This window comes from Cynara cardunculus (assembly GCF_001531365.2).
Source record: "Cynara cardunculus var. scolymus isolate 2C chromosome LG 11, CcrdV1, whole genome shotgun sequence".
Classification (NCBI taxonomy): domain Eukaryota; kingdom Viridiplantae; phylum Streptophyta; class Magnoliopsida; order Asterales; family Asteraceae; genus Cynara; species Cynara cardunculus.
In genome coordinates this window covers 5,209,284-5,226,783 of record NC_037538.1, presented here as the reverse complement: position 1 = coordinate 5,226,783, position 17,500 = coordinate 5,209,284, and the positions used below count along the sequence as shown (strand labels likewise).

The window sequence follows — 17,500 nt, the reverse complement described above, 5'->3', positions numbered from 1 at the left end:
TGTTCTCATTTAAACCTCCACCTAAACACTCATTATTTAATTTATAAATTAATATTCAATTTAATATTGTTTAGCATCACATATCTCTATAAACTAAACTAAACGACCCCATTGTGTGTATTGAAACTGAGTTATCTCTACATATATTATATGGTGATTAGAAATGAGTAATTAATTAGTGATGCATGCGTAATTAAGTGACTTTTATAGTTTGTATTGGTCAAATTAAGTAGGAGGTTGTTTTTGTGAAGACGACTGTTTCGAACCCAAATGAAAACACCATTTGAACCATCGTCATCAACGAAGAGTCTTATTGACTCAGCATATCTGCAAAACCTATGGCCTCACTTTTACATGGTTTCAAATACTCACATGTTCCAACATTTCGCTGATGGAGAATTTTATTCTCAACCACTATAACTTTGTTGAACGTTTATCCGACTAAGTGTCTATCGGCAAAATTCAACATTATCACTTACTTATCAGGTAAGATTTTAATCTATCAAGACGATATCGTATGCAACAATTTACCAGGTAAGAGTTGTCGCCCTCACTTACCAGGTAAGACGTTGAGGCTTTGTCTTTGTTCTTACCGAGTAAGATTTTTGGTCTTTGTCATATTTGTCTGGTAAATTAGTGTGACTTGATAAACGTTTACCTGGTAAGCATTTGATAAACGGCCTCTAAATCAATGTATAGAGTCCCCTTTTTATAATAATTATGCAATATAAAATTTTTAATTTTTTTATCGAGATATTGTAATTTTAAGTTTATTTAAAAAATTAAACCAGTTTCATTGCAAAATATATTATCATTGTGAATTATTTGAAATTATAAATTAAAATAATTTTTATCAAATGTTGTAAAAGTGGTTAATAACAATAAGGTCAAGTTTGCGCTATGACTGGAAGACACTGTCATAGAGTTTCGAAATCACACGTACGTATATGTGTGGAGATAAATAAGAACTCTTAAATAGCATACAGGGTTGGCCTTGGCAACGTGTAGTCAGTACGATCTTATAGGACATCAAAGTCGAAGGGACATCAAGTTTTTTATTTATTACTAGTGTGAGGTTTAATAATTTGGGAGTTAGACAACTGTGTTTTAACTATAAACAACACACTCAAGTTCTGATAGTGATGGATACTGAACATGCCTAATCTAAATCTTGAGAGAGCCCAATATTCCAACAACTGAAGTCGACTTTTGTTGTTATTCAAAGTTCGACTATTCCAATTTTCAAGGCATGTCGTTTCATTTCCAACCGATTAAATGATCATATGAAGTTGGATTCAAGATATTGAAGATAGAACTTCCGAACGGTCGGATTCCTTGACCTTCCCCACGGATATATAATTAAGGGATTCAGGAAACTCTCAAATCTCAATCTTTCATTGGTTCTCAAACCTTCTCTTAATAAATATTCATTGATTATATTTCGATTGCAATTGTATTTCTTCAAATCTGGAAGTAGAAGATTGGTCCAGGGTTCAATGAGATTCGTCGATTCCTCACTTAAAAATTCCCAATTAAGCCTACTACCAAGTCCCTGTGTATGAAATTGTTTCTAAATTCTAACATTTAGGGGTTTTTTTGGGGCATTATTCGTATGTTTGTCGTTTCATTTGTTTAAAAAATAGGCATGGGGGAATTTTTCAACATTTGTGCACGCATCAAAAATCCCAAAACTAGCCCTGATAACATAAACGATTAAAAAATGGCGTTAGGATATTTAATTTGAAAAAAATAATTTGATAAGTACTCACAAAGGAACCATATATTATAACTATTCAAGTGGGTTTTAATTGGATTGTTTGGATATTGGCCGATGAATAAACAATATGACACTCAAACTGAATAGCAAATCATCCAAATTGAAGTACCCAAATAAATTTTTGGTGGTAGAGTTGATGGGCATAGCACAGTTTAAGATTTATACTGAATGAATGTATTTTTAAGGATGATCAAAAGACTTGTAAAGTTGTTTGATTCCTTTTTAATAGAATTCAACTGTTTCGAGGGATTCTTTAAAAAAAAATTATTGAATTTTTTGGTTTTTTTGGCTAATTTGGAAGGTTTTCTCAAATTTCTGGTTGATCTCTTTATATTTTATAATATCCCACAACACTATTCAACTTTTAGCATGTACTATAAAAAAAAGTTCCTACTTGCAAAAAGCAATTGAGAAACAAGACCATGTTGGGGCCTTTATACGTCCGCCCCTGGACGAGCTGTTGGTGATACAGGGCCGTGACGAGTTGGAGTAATTGAGTATCGACAATAAAAAGATTAAACTAATTGTCCAACTCCAAGGTCTTAATTGTATTACATAGTTATTAGAAGGGCTCTAAGTGGATATTTTCAAACTTGAAGGGTTGAAACACTATAGTTTCAAATGTTATGGGCTAAATTAAACAACATTATTGGATTTTTGTCATTGGAATTCGGATTATTTGGCGCCTATGCTGCACGGAGCGCTGATTATCCGCGGTCGGTGGTCGGCCCGTTCTACCGGCGACGGCCATAATTACCGGCGAACACATAAGGTTCTATATGTGACTATGTCTCTACCTTGTCTTTTCATTTCTAGTTATCAATCCAGTCTTCTATCATATCGACGAAAAAAGTGAAATTACATCTGGTTTGAACATCACCATTGTAACTTATGTTTCAATTAGGTTTAGACAAGAAGAAATCAATAAATGATGTAAATATGTAATAGGAATTTTTCAGGAGGGATTACTTATAGCTGTTAAAGAAGCATCGTTCAAAACGGTTTATGAATATTGAGTTTCTTTTGAGACTCTTTTATTCGTTCACTTACAGTACTTAGTCTGAGGCCTGTATAGCAAACGTCGCCAGAGAAACAAAAAAGAGGCTCACGATTCCTACCTCAGTTTACCAAGATAATAAGTCAAGTGTACAGTCTATGAAACCAGAATGGGGAGCAAGCTGGGGAGAATAGTATTGCATGTTGTTCAAGAGATGGATTAAAGAAAGGCAACATGATTATTCAGCTGGTTGAGAATAACACAATTTAGTGCAACTTCATTCATTTTGGGACTTCTTTGGTGGCAATTAGATTTCATAGCCCCAAAGACTTGCAAGATCAGGTATGAAATGTTTCCATCTTAAAACTGAAATGACAAGAAGAACAAATACAATTCAAATTTGATACCAAATGATAAGTGCATAAAAGTACAAGAGGGCTTGAAAATTTCATGTCAATTTAGGTATATAAGGTTCCATTCTAGAAGAAATTGATGAATATAAGTTTTTTATATGTTCAATTTCTTATGATCATCATTATTGTTTCATGAAGAATGTAGTTTTCTACTTGTACCTAATCCTAAATGCTCCTTTACAGACAGGGATGTTGTTCTTCATTGCTGTGTTGTGGGCATTTTCCCCAGTTTTCACAAGAAAGAAGCAAAGCTGAAAAATATGAGAGGAGCAGATATGTACAAGCTTAGTGCATATTTCATGGCAAGGACAACAAGTGACCTTCCACTTGATCTTCTTCTTCCATTACTCTTCCTTTTAATTGGTTACTTCATGGTGGGGCTGATACCAGCCACTGAGTCACTTTTCCAAACTATGCTTATAGTCTTCTTGTTCTTGTGCATTGTTGCAGCTCATGTATGGCCACTTTCAACATATCAATCAATGTCAATACTGAATATTTTTCTGAAGTATATCACATAATATGTATACATATAATTACAATGGCAGGGACTTGGACTGGCTATTGGTGCTGCACTGATGGACTTGAACAAGGCAACAACCTTGGCTGCTGTAACTATAATGGCTTTCATAATGGTTGGTGGCTATTTCATGAAGGTAAAACACTAATATGCTCAAATCTTTAGAACTTCATCTAGTTGATACTCGATTATCTTCCTGAAATGCTATAAGAACAGGAAATGATGCCAAAGGTAACAATCCATCACTTCTCGTTATTGGGGATTAAACCCGAGACCAACAGCTTTTTGAGCAAACATCTCGTTATCCCTTAGCCAACCGGGCTACACGCCAGAGGCTATTTCTCTCTTTTTATTTAAAAACCTTACTTTTCAATCCACCACTTCCCATTATTGGGAATTAAATTTATTTACATACTCATACCATGAAATCTTCTCCTACCATAATTCAAAATGTATATGAATTTTGAAATTAAAAGATTATATAATAAAATCTCTTAACTTATTTCTCCCATATTCCATCCGTTCACTACTTAAACCTTTACCAGAATCATTTCAAATCTTTTGGCATATCTAGTCCTTCATATTACAATCATTACGAACTGCCCCTAATTTTGTGTGTTACAATACTCACAAAGGAGTCATATAATAAAGGTATTTTATTCAGACAGGTTTTAATTGGTTTGTTTGGATATTGGCTGAAGACCAAACAGCCCGAGACTCGAACCAAATATAACAAATCATATGAACCGAATTCCCTGAATAATTTAAAGGTGGCAGAGTCCATTGAAGGGGTAGCCAAGCATTAACAATAACAAGATTAACCAACTATCCAACTCCAAGGCACTAGTTGTATTACATATATACATAGTTATTAGAAGGGCTTGAAGTGGAGATTTTTACAAACTTGAAGGGTTGACATCACAGTTCATTATCTGTAGTTTTATAAGTAACTTCTGGTAATGTCAGATATCAAGATCAATCCACATATTAGTTACAACTCTCACGGCATAGAATAGCAAGTAAATCGTGATTTCACAGCTTCGTAGATGAGGATGAATACTTGTGTTCTTTCCTATTCCCCATGCTTACCTCTTGCATCAGTATGATGCAAAAAAAGAAAAAAAACTCTCTGAAGTAATTGTTGATTGTGAAAACATTCATCTACGCCACATGTCGCAAGGACAGGTATGCCAAGATACGGTAGCCGAGTGCCATGGCTGCCAGGGCACTAACTTCCTTCAATCCACTGTCTAGTTCTATCCCATCAATTATGGAGCTTATGCTTTCATACTGCACCTTTAAAAGAAGTCTGTATGTGTGATAGTTGAAAGACAAGTACCTTAACCATGATATGAATATTGGAACATTCTGCAAAAGTAATGCATCAAGAATTGTTACTGTTGGCATCATTTCCTCTTCTTTTAGCATTTGAGGAATATGATTGAGTATCAACCAGATGAAGTTCTAAAGATTTGAGTATATTAGTGTTTTACCTTCACGAAATACCCACCAGCCAACATGAAAGCCATTACAGTTACAGAAGCCAAAGTTGTTGCCTTGTTCAGGTCCATTAGTGCAGCACCAATAGCCAGTCCAAGTCCCTGCCATTGTAATTATATGTATGCTTATTATGTGATATGCTTCAGAAAAATATTTTTAATATCAACATTGATTGGTATGTGGAAAAAGGCCATACCTGAGCTGCAACAATGCACAAGAAGACTATAAGCATAGTTAGGAAAAATGACTCAGCAGTTGGTCTCAGCCCCACCATGAAATAAACAATTAGGAGGAAGAGTAATGGAAGAAGAAGATCTAGTGGAAGGTCACTTGTTGTCCTTGCCATGAAATATGCACTCAGCTTGTACATGTCTGCTGCTCTCTCCTTTTTCAGCATTGCTCTTTCTTGGGGAAATGTGAAAATTGCCGTGAAAACCGGAAAAAATGCCCAAAATACAGCAATGAAAAACAACAGCCCTGCCTGTAAACGAACATTTAGGATTAGGTACAAGTAGAAAACAACACTCTTCATGAAAAAGTAATGGTAATCATAAGAAACTGAACATGTATACAACTTGATTCATCAATTTGTTTGAAAATGGGACCTTATAAACCTAAATTGACATGAAATTTTCAAGCCCTCTTGTACTTTTATGCACTTATTCTTTGATATCAAATTTGAATTGTATTTGTTGTTCTTGTCATTTCAGTTTTGAGATGGAAACTTTTCATACCTGATCTTGCAAGTCTTTGGGGCTATGAACATCTGATTGCCACCAAAGAAGTCCCAAAATGACTGCGGTTGCAATAACTTGTGTTATTCTCAACCAGCTGAAATAATCATGTTGCCTTTCTTTAATCCCTCTCCTGAACAGTATGGAATATTGTTCTCCCCAGCTTGTTCCCCATTCTCGTTTCATAGACTGTAAGCTTGACTTATCATCTTGATCAACTGAGTTAGGAATCGTAAGCCTCTTTTTAGTTTCTTTGGCGACATTTGCTATGCAGGCCTCGACTAAATACTGTAAGTGAAAGATAAAAAGAGTCTTAAAATAAACTCAATATTCGGAAACCGTTTTGAATTATGTTTTCTTAATTACCTCATGCACAATCATGGGAGAAGGTTTCGCATTCCTTGTTTCTCTTCCTGAATTTCCTAGGTGTACTTTGTCCTCTAATTCAAATGGAACAGAAATATCATTCATGTTTCCATTTGCAAGATCTAGCAAAAATTCCGCTGGGTTCATGGAAATCATGGGAGAACATCCTATCGATGAAAAATACGCCATAGCTTCTGAGGCTTTCCCGAAGTACAACAAGCTCCCTTTCCCAAGGAGGATTAATTTGTCAAACTTGTGGAAAAGTCTGCTAGATGGTTGGTGAATCGTGGTAATTATTGTCTTCTCGGTCTGTTATAAATATATAAACAAAGTAGGAACTGAAATAATCAATAGCTTCTTCACATTATATTTTACTTGGTTAGTTTTTTGAGTAATCATACCTCTGCTATGTCCTGTAATAGTTCGATGATTCTCAAAGCAGTTGTAGAATCCAAGCCAGAGGTGGGTTCATCAAGGAATAGGAGGGAAGGATTGATTATGATTTCGTTTCCGATGGAAACACGTTTTCTTTCTCCACCTGAAACTCCCCGAACAAAGGAGTTGCCAATCATACTATCTTGGCACCTGTTTTAAGCATCAATTTCATTTTAGATTTTCTGTGGTTTTAACTTTCAAGAATTGATAGTATCTAGAAAATAAAACTTAATTACCTCTCCAACCCAAGTTCACCGATAACGTCTGCTGCCCGTTTTTCTTTCTCTTGTTTCATCAATGTCTTAGGTAGTCGTAAAAGAGCCGCATACGTTATAGTTTCTTTCACCGTTAGATGTGGAAAAAGAACATCATCTTGTGTCACAAACCCAATCCTGCCCAGATCATATAATCGTACCACCAGTTTAGTATAAATCCATCAGAATCTTTCTATCTAGATTCTAGTAAACTTCACATGTGAAGACACATACCTGCTCTTTAGCAACTTCGAATACGGCTGATCATTATAAGTGATTGATCCTCCCGTGTTAGGATCTGTCAGTCTGCCTCCAAGCAAACTTAGGAGCGTAGTTTTTCCACTTCCCGATGGGCCCATGAGCGCCAAAACTTCTCCTGGATTAACTGTACCAGTTATTCCATTTAAAATATCCTTTTCTTCGGTGGACGTCACTCCTTTGGTTATTATCTTGTATGTCACTTCTGTGAACTGCACATTTTTAAGAAAAATCAACAATTCTACCTTCTTCAGATAGTAGTTTTAGCTATGTATGAGTAAAAAGACAAACATACCCATATGTTGATTGATAGCATGAGACCCTTGGATTACAATTTACATGTTATTTAGACTTATCTATTACCATATTAGTTCATGATAATTGGCTTGTTTTTGGTTTATGGTTAAAAGCAAATTAGTCTTGTACATAAATACCATAGAACATGAGATTCTGTACAAGACTAAACCTGACATCTTGCATGGTTCTCTTAGAAAAACCTCCATCCTTGCCTGTCCAAATAGACATAGGGGAAATTAATCTATTTGCATTTTTGGATAAACAATTGCCACTGCCAACTCATTTCTATAAAACCCGAAAACAACAAAACTAATAAGAGTGGAAAACAATGATGAAAAGGCGAAAAAAGTTTGAAACTTGCAGTGTGAATACTTGTCTATACCTTTAGATGGATTTTCAATGTAGGCTCTGTCTGGAACTTTTTACGGGTGCCTGCTTCAATGTCTTCCGCTGTTACAGACATGTTTAGTATGTCAAAAAGAAAGTTCAAATAGTAGATATGTTGATTTTGTTACATAATCTTGACTTGGAGCAAACCATGTTTGGACTTAAAATTCTAGCTCAAATGGGAATCAGACATATGAACAATGGGTCTTGCTGTGTCACATCAAGTTCTTATGATTATTTGTCATCTATATGCAGTGGATGATTATTTATGGGTCCTACTGTTTGACTTTTGGATCAAATCATAGCAATGGAATTGTAAGAAAGAACAGTTTTATCGTTGATGTATATGAAGGTGAAATTATCGTTCTTGAACCCTGTAAAATCTTGTTTTATTTGTAGTGTTATCTAATGAACAAGATCCAGCCATCCAGGTACTCAATTCTTTCTTTCTCCCATTTAATATCCTGAGTAGAAAGATCATTTGTTTTTCAAGTTCATTCACCATGTTTAGTTCTTCAAAATGTAAGCTTCATTCACTTACTCATCGTCACCGATATCATCAAGCCTGTTACTTTATTTCATTTCCATTTTCATGATACGGTAACACGAAGAACACTAGGCTATGATTGTGAGGTGGGTATGAGAACTCCTAATCCAAAGACTTTTTAGCAGGAACAATGGCACATCAGAAAATTGTGTATTTGTGCCTAAAATTCATGGGATGGGACCAGGAAGAAGAAAATGCAGTGATAAGAGGAAGACCCCTTGGACTTTGAGTTTTAGAGGATTTGACTTGATAGGCAGTATTGGGACCAGGATGTGTGCCTGTGTAGTCCTTTTCCTGACCCATCTTGTATACATTCCAGTCGACATCTCTTAGGGGCTATTTGTTAGCAACTTAACGAGAATCACAACTTATTCGATCAACTATACATGACTGTTTGTTAGTGGTTTATTTAGTAAGCTTTTAAGGGGGCTTTATACAGAAAACCAAGTTTTTTTCTAACATGTCCCTCTCAATTAAAAAACACGTTCCTTTCATCCATGTAAAAACCTCTTCCAAACAAAAAAAATCCCAATTTACACAGACAGATTTATACATACAGGACTTGATAGAAAACAAACCAACAGCCCGTTATTGTCACTAATCAAGATAGACCATAACTTAAACCCTTCCAGTAAACCGGGTTATCATATAGACAAAAGGGTTCAAATTAGGTTCCATTGAATCTTTCATGTCGTATTAAAAAGTTTTATCTGATTCAATTATATTTGATGATAAGTTCATCCCTTAACAGGTCAAAGATCGAAATCATGGTATACACCCAAACCGAGAGGATTATGAACCACACCATTTAGTACAAGGTTATGTCAATTCCATCGTTTTTATCCAATTTTTGTTAACCGGTATTTTTTTCTTCGTAGTTGTTCTAAGACCTGCAAATTCTTCGTATCATTGTAAAAAATATAACATATTTAAGACAAAAGGTTATATGCAATGATATAAAACGCCAAGCAGTCAAAAAACGTATTCCATCTAGTTTGGAAAATAATGAAATTATAGTTTGTCTTTTCTAGAGGTCTGTTCAAATAAGAATGTTAAATATCGTGAGAAGGTAGGAAGATTCATATGTGAATCCATTGAAAAATCCGAAAAATCTATTTGAAGATGCATATGTGAACCGACATTACAAATTATTTATTTAGGTTTACATAAGCATCTTCAAATGAATTTTTTCAATGATTCACGTATGAATCTTCCTCTCATATATTTTCACGATATTTAGCTTTTTATTTGAAGTCTTGAACTTTCGACTCGACGGTTGATAAGTGAAATGGCAGCTTTGAAATACGTGAGAGAAAGTAGAGACAATTATCTGGAAATTGACCAAAATAGCAAATTTTTCCCCCACTTTCACTTTTTAGTCACTTTCAGAACTGAATTCCCATTTTAGCCATAGTTTACGTAAATGTCTTGCGCATAGCCTATTTTCAAAATGCAAATTATGCAAAAGGAAATTTAATTTGAAAATTGAGTTTACGTAACTGTAATTCATTTACGTGAACTTTGGCTAAAATAAGAATTCTATTAATAGAAATGACAAAAAAGTGAATTTAGTTGATATATTTCCACAATTGTCATTTGATTCTTTAGGAGAGAAAGGCCTACTTTTCAGCTGCTTCCCGTTATCCACCTTTTGAGGTGTCATTTGCCTTTTGTTACTTAAAAAGTTTCATCACGTCACTTTGTGAGATCACTTTACATTCAATTACATGGCTTTATTTGAAATGACCTTACCACCCCCCATAACTTTTGTTTACTAATGTGTGTTTCTTAGAAATATGAAACAGGTTATTTTAAGCTTGAAAAACTTACGAATATCATCGTCGCTGAAAGCTCTTGAATCCGCTATTTCATCAGGGGGTATTGTGAATCCAGCAAGTGAGAACGAGATCCCTAAGCTAGCGCTCGAGGCTCGGCTCAAGACGGCCCCGCTACCAACGTCATCGAAATCAAACTTCATCTGAACACTCTTCCCTTTCTTAATGTGTGTGCTTCTTCCGGGAGATGCAAGCACTTGATTTCTGCTCGACTTTCTTGAAAGCGTGTAGCTCTCTGGCTCTTTGGTAGCCTCGTTTGACACCGGGGATTTCATTGTCTCTACCCATTTCTTTAGCTGGTCAGACTGTGTTCTCCATAACCCTGAACTCGGACTCGCCTTCTCCATGTTTGTTTGCTATATACACCCACAATCAATACAATTTCTTGGTAATATGACATATAAGAAGCATGAAAACATAAAGCATAAATGACTGATTAGATGAGTGGAAAGAAATGTCTGAACCGACCCTTTTTAAACCGATCAGAAAGAAATGTTGTTTTTTAAGGAAAAAAAAGCTCCATACCCTTTTACTGATCAGATAAAAAGACTCGAATTCAATCATAAAAAACAATCGGGTTTCGCTAATTTTGCGAATTTGGTGATGAGAAAGAGAGAGAGTTGTATGTAGTTCAAGAAATTGAACATTCTTTTAACAAACACAAGATATTGTATTGTAAGTCTCTTCTCACCTTTTCAAAAGAGAGAAGTGAAGAACTACTTATGCTAAGAAGCTCCTTGCATCTCTTTTTATATAAACTTTAGGATGAAAAGACAAAAATGCCCTTAATCTTTACGAGTTATTATATGATGGTGAAAATCACCAAACAAGAGAACATACATATATATTCTCGTTATTTAACATTTATTATAAAACCTAACCCGTCGAACTCAATGCCTTCTTATCATAATTGCCGTATACGTGTAAGGGTACGAAATATATTTAACCTTCTTAACGTTTTTCAATACATTTCTGTGACCCCTGTCGAGCGACGAGTCGTTTTTCTTGAACTTTTAACATTAATGGAGAGTTTTGTTGTGAAGCTTAGTTAACCACAAATGTGGATGACTTCAACATTGTGAGGTCTTGCTTCCTTCTCATGTTTCCCTTTTCTTAGGGCATCCACTCTTTTGGAATTTTTCTCATATTATTGGCCATATTTCTATGTAACTTAGGGTATGAATTATGGAACAACTGGATTCTAGTCATCATTTATACTGTCTCAAAATAAATGTTTACAATATGAATGACATACAGTTTTAGACATGAACAGTTATTACAAATTTTATTTATCAAATAATAACTTTACCTGTAATTAATTTATCTGTCTTATCAGTTCTTAAATATTTATGCATTAATTAATTGTAGATTTAGAAATTTAGTTTATTTATTTTTTGAGAGAAACATAAATAGTAATGTAGACACTTATTTTGGATGGAAGGAGTATATGTTTACTGTAATATGGTAATAGAAGTGAACCCATTTTTTATTAGTTTTGATATTTAAAATTTTACAGCTCGTGGATACTGGTTAAACGTCTTACTTCAATTACTAGTTCAAGTAAGTCGAAGAATGAGAGCTCTGAATTGAAGCCTGGTACGCCATGGACGTCGAATGATATCATCTCCACGTCGGCATGACGTCTCTGAAAGAAACAAAATAACGTTCATAAATGTTAAAAGTTGCACTTAATGTCGATTTATCAATAAATGTAATAGAACAACAAGTATTGAATGGAGGGCTTTGTCTTGATATAGTGTATGACGATAAACTCGAACTCTGTGGACCTGGTCAGTCAAGTGCTGCATGTAAAAGATAATGGAAGGCACTGGAGACTAGAATGTGCTATTTGATTGACAGAGAAGAATTAACTCACTTGGTCGACTCATACATGAAATAATGGGAATGTAAGAAAGTCGGTTAACTTCAAACGAACATAGCTTATGATCCGTGTGAAGTTACAAACCTTCAAATAGCCCATGGAAAGCTCGTGATGAGCCTGACACGGAAGCAAATTATCTTCAGGGTTGATCCAACAGTCGGGTCGAGAATCCTTCATTCTAGGCTCCAAGAATTCAAGATTTTCGATTTGATTTTGTTTTGTTTTGATGTAAGTCGTATAATATTTATGAATTTCCATTAATCATGAGCCACCTTAGGCAAATATGCAAAAACAACCCAAGCTGAAAGAATCTTCATCCTCATATGCACATTAGGATGCGATGCACTGAGATGAGTTCAGACCCATGTATCAAGTGTAATTCAGTAGGGGATTTGAGATTAAAGGTGATCAAGAGTCCAGATCATTTCTTACATGTTTTTTATCTTAACTCTATTCTTCACACGATCTTTCGCCCTATATGAAATTAGATGTAATTATTTTTAGGATAAACATAACATAGTTTAAATAGAAAAATCATTTTTGTACATAACTATTACTACAAAGATGAAGGATCATGTGCGAAGAAGAGTTAATGTGAGAAGCGTAAGAAGGGATCTGGATCATTGATCATCTTTAATCTCAAACTCACTCATGAATCACGTTTGATAATTTAATTGACGTGTACCCGTACACGACATGCATGTGCTTTTGAATTATTAAAAGCCTTTTTTTGTCTAACTTTTTTAAGATTGATTTATTATATTACAAAATAATAAATTAATAGTTATATATAGTTGTAAATTGTAATGTTGACATGGACGGGGGACGAAACCTTTGTAGTAAAAGGTCACGTGAAATTCACGTGGTTTTCAACTTTTTATACCTACCAATTTCATAAATAAATAAACGAGTTAAAATGTTTTCTTTTTACGTTTCTATTTGTTTGATAACCGAATTTAGAGATACCCAATACTTTGATTTATGTATTATATTATAAATCATTTGATAAAAAAATTTAATAACTATTTTTTATGCATGAAGTCTGTGATGGATGCAGAAAAAATTATTATAAGGGGCATGATATTAGATAAAATAATAATTAACTTCAATTTTCATACAAAAGTGATAGAAAGTTACCTCTTACAACTGTGTTCTACGACTCTTCATCTTTTGGAATTGACTAATTACATCATCGTTTGAAAACTGTGAGAAGTGTTTCTTTTTCTATAGTACGTACCATTGCAGCATTCAAAAAATCATCATTGATTTTGTTGCGCAAATCTGACTTTACAATCTTTATAACAGAAAAATATTTTTCAACTGTTACGGTAGCAACTGGCAAAACCAAAGCTAACTTCAATAACCGGTATACTAGAGGATAAATTGGATGTTTTTTTTGTTTCCACTAGCAAGATAGTGAGCTTGGCAATACCACTCATATAGGCAAATCTTTCGTCTTGACGCACAATCAAATAGTACATGTTAAGGTGTTTCTCAAGAGCGATCATTTCCATACGACTATAATCATGAGGATACAACTCATCAACTTCAATAAATCTGATACATTGAACTGCGAAAATGAATCACATGGACTCGAAACTGCTATATTTTTAAGCAATTCAGTACTTACCTCACTAAATCGATCCCCAAACTCTTGAATTTGCATGTTCACAACAATGTTGAAAATATCAAACTTGTAAAAATGACGATGGTGATGTTGGTCATTTGTCTTCCGTTTTTTGAATAACGATCTTCCATATCCAAAGATTTAATACCATTTGCTTCACAAAAAGAATACATTTTCTTCAAAAGTGGATCAAAACCAATTTCTCTAAATTGTTGCAATAGTTGTTTGGTTCCTCTTATCACTGAAACCGCTTCCAAAATATCTTGATCATTTTTCTGAAGATCCCGTGACAACAAGTTTGTGACCTCTAAAATAAGAAACATCAAATGCAAATAAATCACGAAATCAAATGTCTTCAAATATGCTAAAATACCAGTTGCTTGAGTGCGACTAAAACCATTATCCCCATCCTCTTCAACATATTGGAGCACTTCAACAACATTCGGAAACAAAGCAATCAAGCTCAAAATGGTTTTGTAATGAGAACCCCACCGTATATCTTTGGCTCGTGTAAGAGAAAGCTCTTGGTACTTCCATGTTCCAGTTTCAATTTCACGCTTATAAATTGCTTCTTGTACTCTATCTTTGTAACTTTTGTCGAAGCATGTCTTTACGGTTGCAAGAAGCATTCACCACATTAATCACTATTCCTAACATATTAAAAAAGTTATCAACTCCGTCATGTTTATTTGCAACCGCCACAACAACTAATTGAAGTTGGTGAGCAAAACAATGGATATAATATGCCGAGCTATTTTCATTCAAGATCAAGGCCTTTAATCCATTGAACTCGTCGCGCATATTGCTTGCTCCGTCATAACCTTGCCCTCTTACCTGTTTCAAACTCAATCCATGTTTAGCAAATAGAGTATCAATGACAGATTTAAGAATTAAAGAAGATGTCCCCGTAACATGAACAATACCAAAAAAATCTCTCCATAACAATATCCTGTGCATCAACATATCGTAAAACCATCGCCATTTGTTCCTTCTTAGAAACGTCACTAGACTCGTCAACTAGCAATGAGAAACACATCATCACCAACTTATTTACGAATGGATTTGAGTATTTGATTTGTAAAACAAGCAGAAATATCTTTTTGAATACTTGGAGACACCATTTGATAATTCTTTGGAGCATTTTGTAATATAACTTTACTTACATGTTCATTGCAATCACCAATTAAGGCTAATGTTTCTAAGAACATGCCTTTAGATATAGACATTCCGGATTCATCGTGATCACAAGAGGGCAATGCATTCTTCAACAATAATCTACAAGCCTTAATTGAAGCATTTAATCGTATTTGATGCTCATTCTTCTCCTTCTCAGTTTGCTTGTGAAAGGCAACGGCAATAGATCGATCTTGGCTCATTAGATCCTCACTTTTCTTAAGTGCTCTATTATGAAAACTATTAATGTCGCCGACATAAAAACCAAGTCTTTCCGTTCTATTCCAACTATTAAAGTCATTTGTTACAAAAGCATCACTCCCACATTGTCCTATGTAATGATCTCTAAACAAATAACAACTCAAACAAAAAGCTCTATCCGTTTTTACACTATACTCCAACCCAAACCAAGACGGAAAAAAATGTCTTCCTTTACTCCGGACATTTTTTTTTTTGGAAATGCATGACCCCGTGGTTGACAAGGTTCCCTAATCAAGTATTTTCTTCTTATTTCATCCATTTGATTAGAATGATATTTTGAAATCTTTTTCTTATCGGTTGGATCCTAAAGAAGATCATTCAAATCAATTTCGTAAGACATTGAAGGAGCAAAGCTCGATTCAGATGTTGATGCTTTCCTTTTAAAAAAAACTTTCCATTTTTTTCTAGCAATAGCAATAACAAGATAAAAATCAATGATTTATCTTTATCAATAGTAACATTTACATTTGCGTACAAAATTGCAAAATTAACCTAACATTTCCATTTTCCTACAAAATTGCAAAACTAACCTAACATTTCCATTTTCTTACAAAATTGCAAAATTAACCTAGCATTTTCATTTGCTTACAAAATTGCACAATTAACCTAACATTTTCATTTGTCTACAATTTTGTAAAATTAACCTAACATAAGCATTCACCAAAATCACCAATTATGAAGCAAACAATAAAATCAAAGTCATTAAAGATTAAAGATCGGAAATCAAAACTTTAGGTTTTTACCCAATTTGGATTTTGGAGTAGCCGAGTAGTTGCAGCCGCAAGAAGCAGGAAGCAAGCAGTGGCAGTGCACAGTCACGATGCACTGCATCTGCATGAACCAGGAAGCAAGAAGGCGGAAGAGGGAGCAATGCTAGAAGTGAAGCAGCCGCAGGAAGCACTCATGCAGCCAAGCAGGAAGCAGTGCAGGAAGTGATGAAGGTGAAGTCCGACTCACGTGGAATGATTGAGCGATGACGCCTGAAGGTGAAGCCGTGAAGGTTGAAATGAATTATGGGATGGGCTGGAAGTGGGGCCTTCATGTTTATTTTATTGGGGGTCTGATCACATAGACATAAAATCTATAAGTAAAATTAAAAAAAATTGGGATTTCTAGACTTGATTTTGTTGGGGAGCCACTACTCCAACCCCATATACTGATATACATGCATTCGCTTCCGCATGAAATATTGTTTATTGATGTATGTTACTTAAAATTCAAGAATATAAGTAAATTGTATGTAAGTATAGCTTATTAAAGCTCCATATTTGAATTTGTGTAACTAACTGCAGATAAACATAATGAAATATAGTATAAACATCTCATTTTAAATATAAAAGGTCTAAAATATAATAAGGATAATCATTAAGTTCTAACAAAATACTTAATTATTATCTTTATAAAATGTTATATTATTAAACCAAAAATAAATTAGTTCGTTATTGATCCTAAATTAAATTATAATAAAAATATTGAATATATACAAAAGAACGAGAACTTTTAAATAATTAATTTGGTATTAATATCGATATATATATATATATTTTTAAATTTTATGATATTTTAAAAGTTATATTTTATTCAAAAACAAAAATGTTACTGTTTTTTCAAAACCACATAAAATCATATTATAACATCCATGGAGACAAATAATAAAACAGAACTTTAAAATCGAGATGTATCTCATTGTATTTGCACGAATATGTTTCTAGTATAACCGAAATATATATATGTGTATTTAATTAACACAAATCAAGTTAAAACCTTATAAACCGTGAGAAATGACATAAAAATAATTTTTTACATTATATTTTTTTCATTAAAAACTATGATATAAAATATTGTGAAAAGAATTACATCTGAAACTTTTTTTTGTTCATATGTTGAAATGAAAAAAAATACATAAAAATATTCACATGATAAACACAAGTAAATTTGAAATTATCATGTTATGAAATACATATATCTGAAACAATATATTAAAAAATCGTTCTTTTGTAAAATAATATTTTTAGATCGACTCTTACAATTTTTATAACATTTTTATGGCTTTCATTTTATTTTGTCGGTTAAATTTTATTAATTTAAATGTTTATTGTTACAAAAACCCAAAACAAATATTTAGTAAATAAAGATCATTACTTAAACGTCTAAAATGGGTGTTGAATGGTACTCACGCAATGCAGCGAGATACATTTTAATTTTAATGTTCTATTTTATTCTTTGTCTCTGTCGAT

General features: G+C 33.8%; 1 protein-coding gene across 2 annotated transcripts; it reads right to left on the bottom strand.

Moving 5' to 3' along the window:
* Positions 1-4,536: 4,536 nt before the first annotated feature.
* Positions 4,537-10,667, bottom strand: LOC112521944 (ABC transporter G family member 22-like). 2 transcript variants are annotated; one of them, XM_025130959.1, is made up of 11 exons: positions 10,316-10,667; positions 8,854-8,865; positions 7,934-8,001; positions 7,231-7,466; positions 6,979-7,134; positions 6,709-6,892; positions 6,308-6,616; positions 5,942-6,229; positions 5,404-5,688; positions 5,201-5,308; positions 4,537-5,075 (listed from the first exon to the last, which is right to left on the bottom strand). In XM_025130959.1, exons 1-11 carry the CDS (start codon positions 10,665-10,667, stop codon positions 4,869-4,871), a joined length of 2,205 nt encoding a protein of 734 aa, XP_024986727.1. In that variant the 3' UTR covers positions 4,537-4,868. The 2 variants fall into 2 exon arrangements, with proteins under 2 accessions (XP_024986727.1, XP_024986726.1); XM_025130958.1 differs by lacking the exon at positions 8,854-8,865.
* Between the last annotated feature and the right edge of the window lie 6,833 nt (positions 10,668-17,500).

What these genes read in the sequence shown, in the direction of transcription:
- LOC112521944 (XM_025130959.1), bottom strand. Translation starts at nt 10,667, where the DNA reads ATGGAGAAGGCGAGTCCGAGTTCAGGGTTATGGAGAACACAGTCTGAC. An exon ending in CCAAAGACTTGCAAGATCAG is followed by an intron (nt 5,689 to 5,941) that starts GTATGAAAAGTT and finishes GTTCGTTTACAG; the next exon opens with GCAGGGCTGTTGTTTTTCAT. An exon ending in TGTGCATTGTTGCAGCTCAG is followed by an intron (nt 5,309 to 5,403) that starts GTATGGCCTTTT and finishes TTACAATGGCAG; the next exon opens with GGACTTGGACTGGCTATTGG.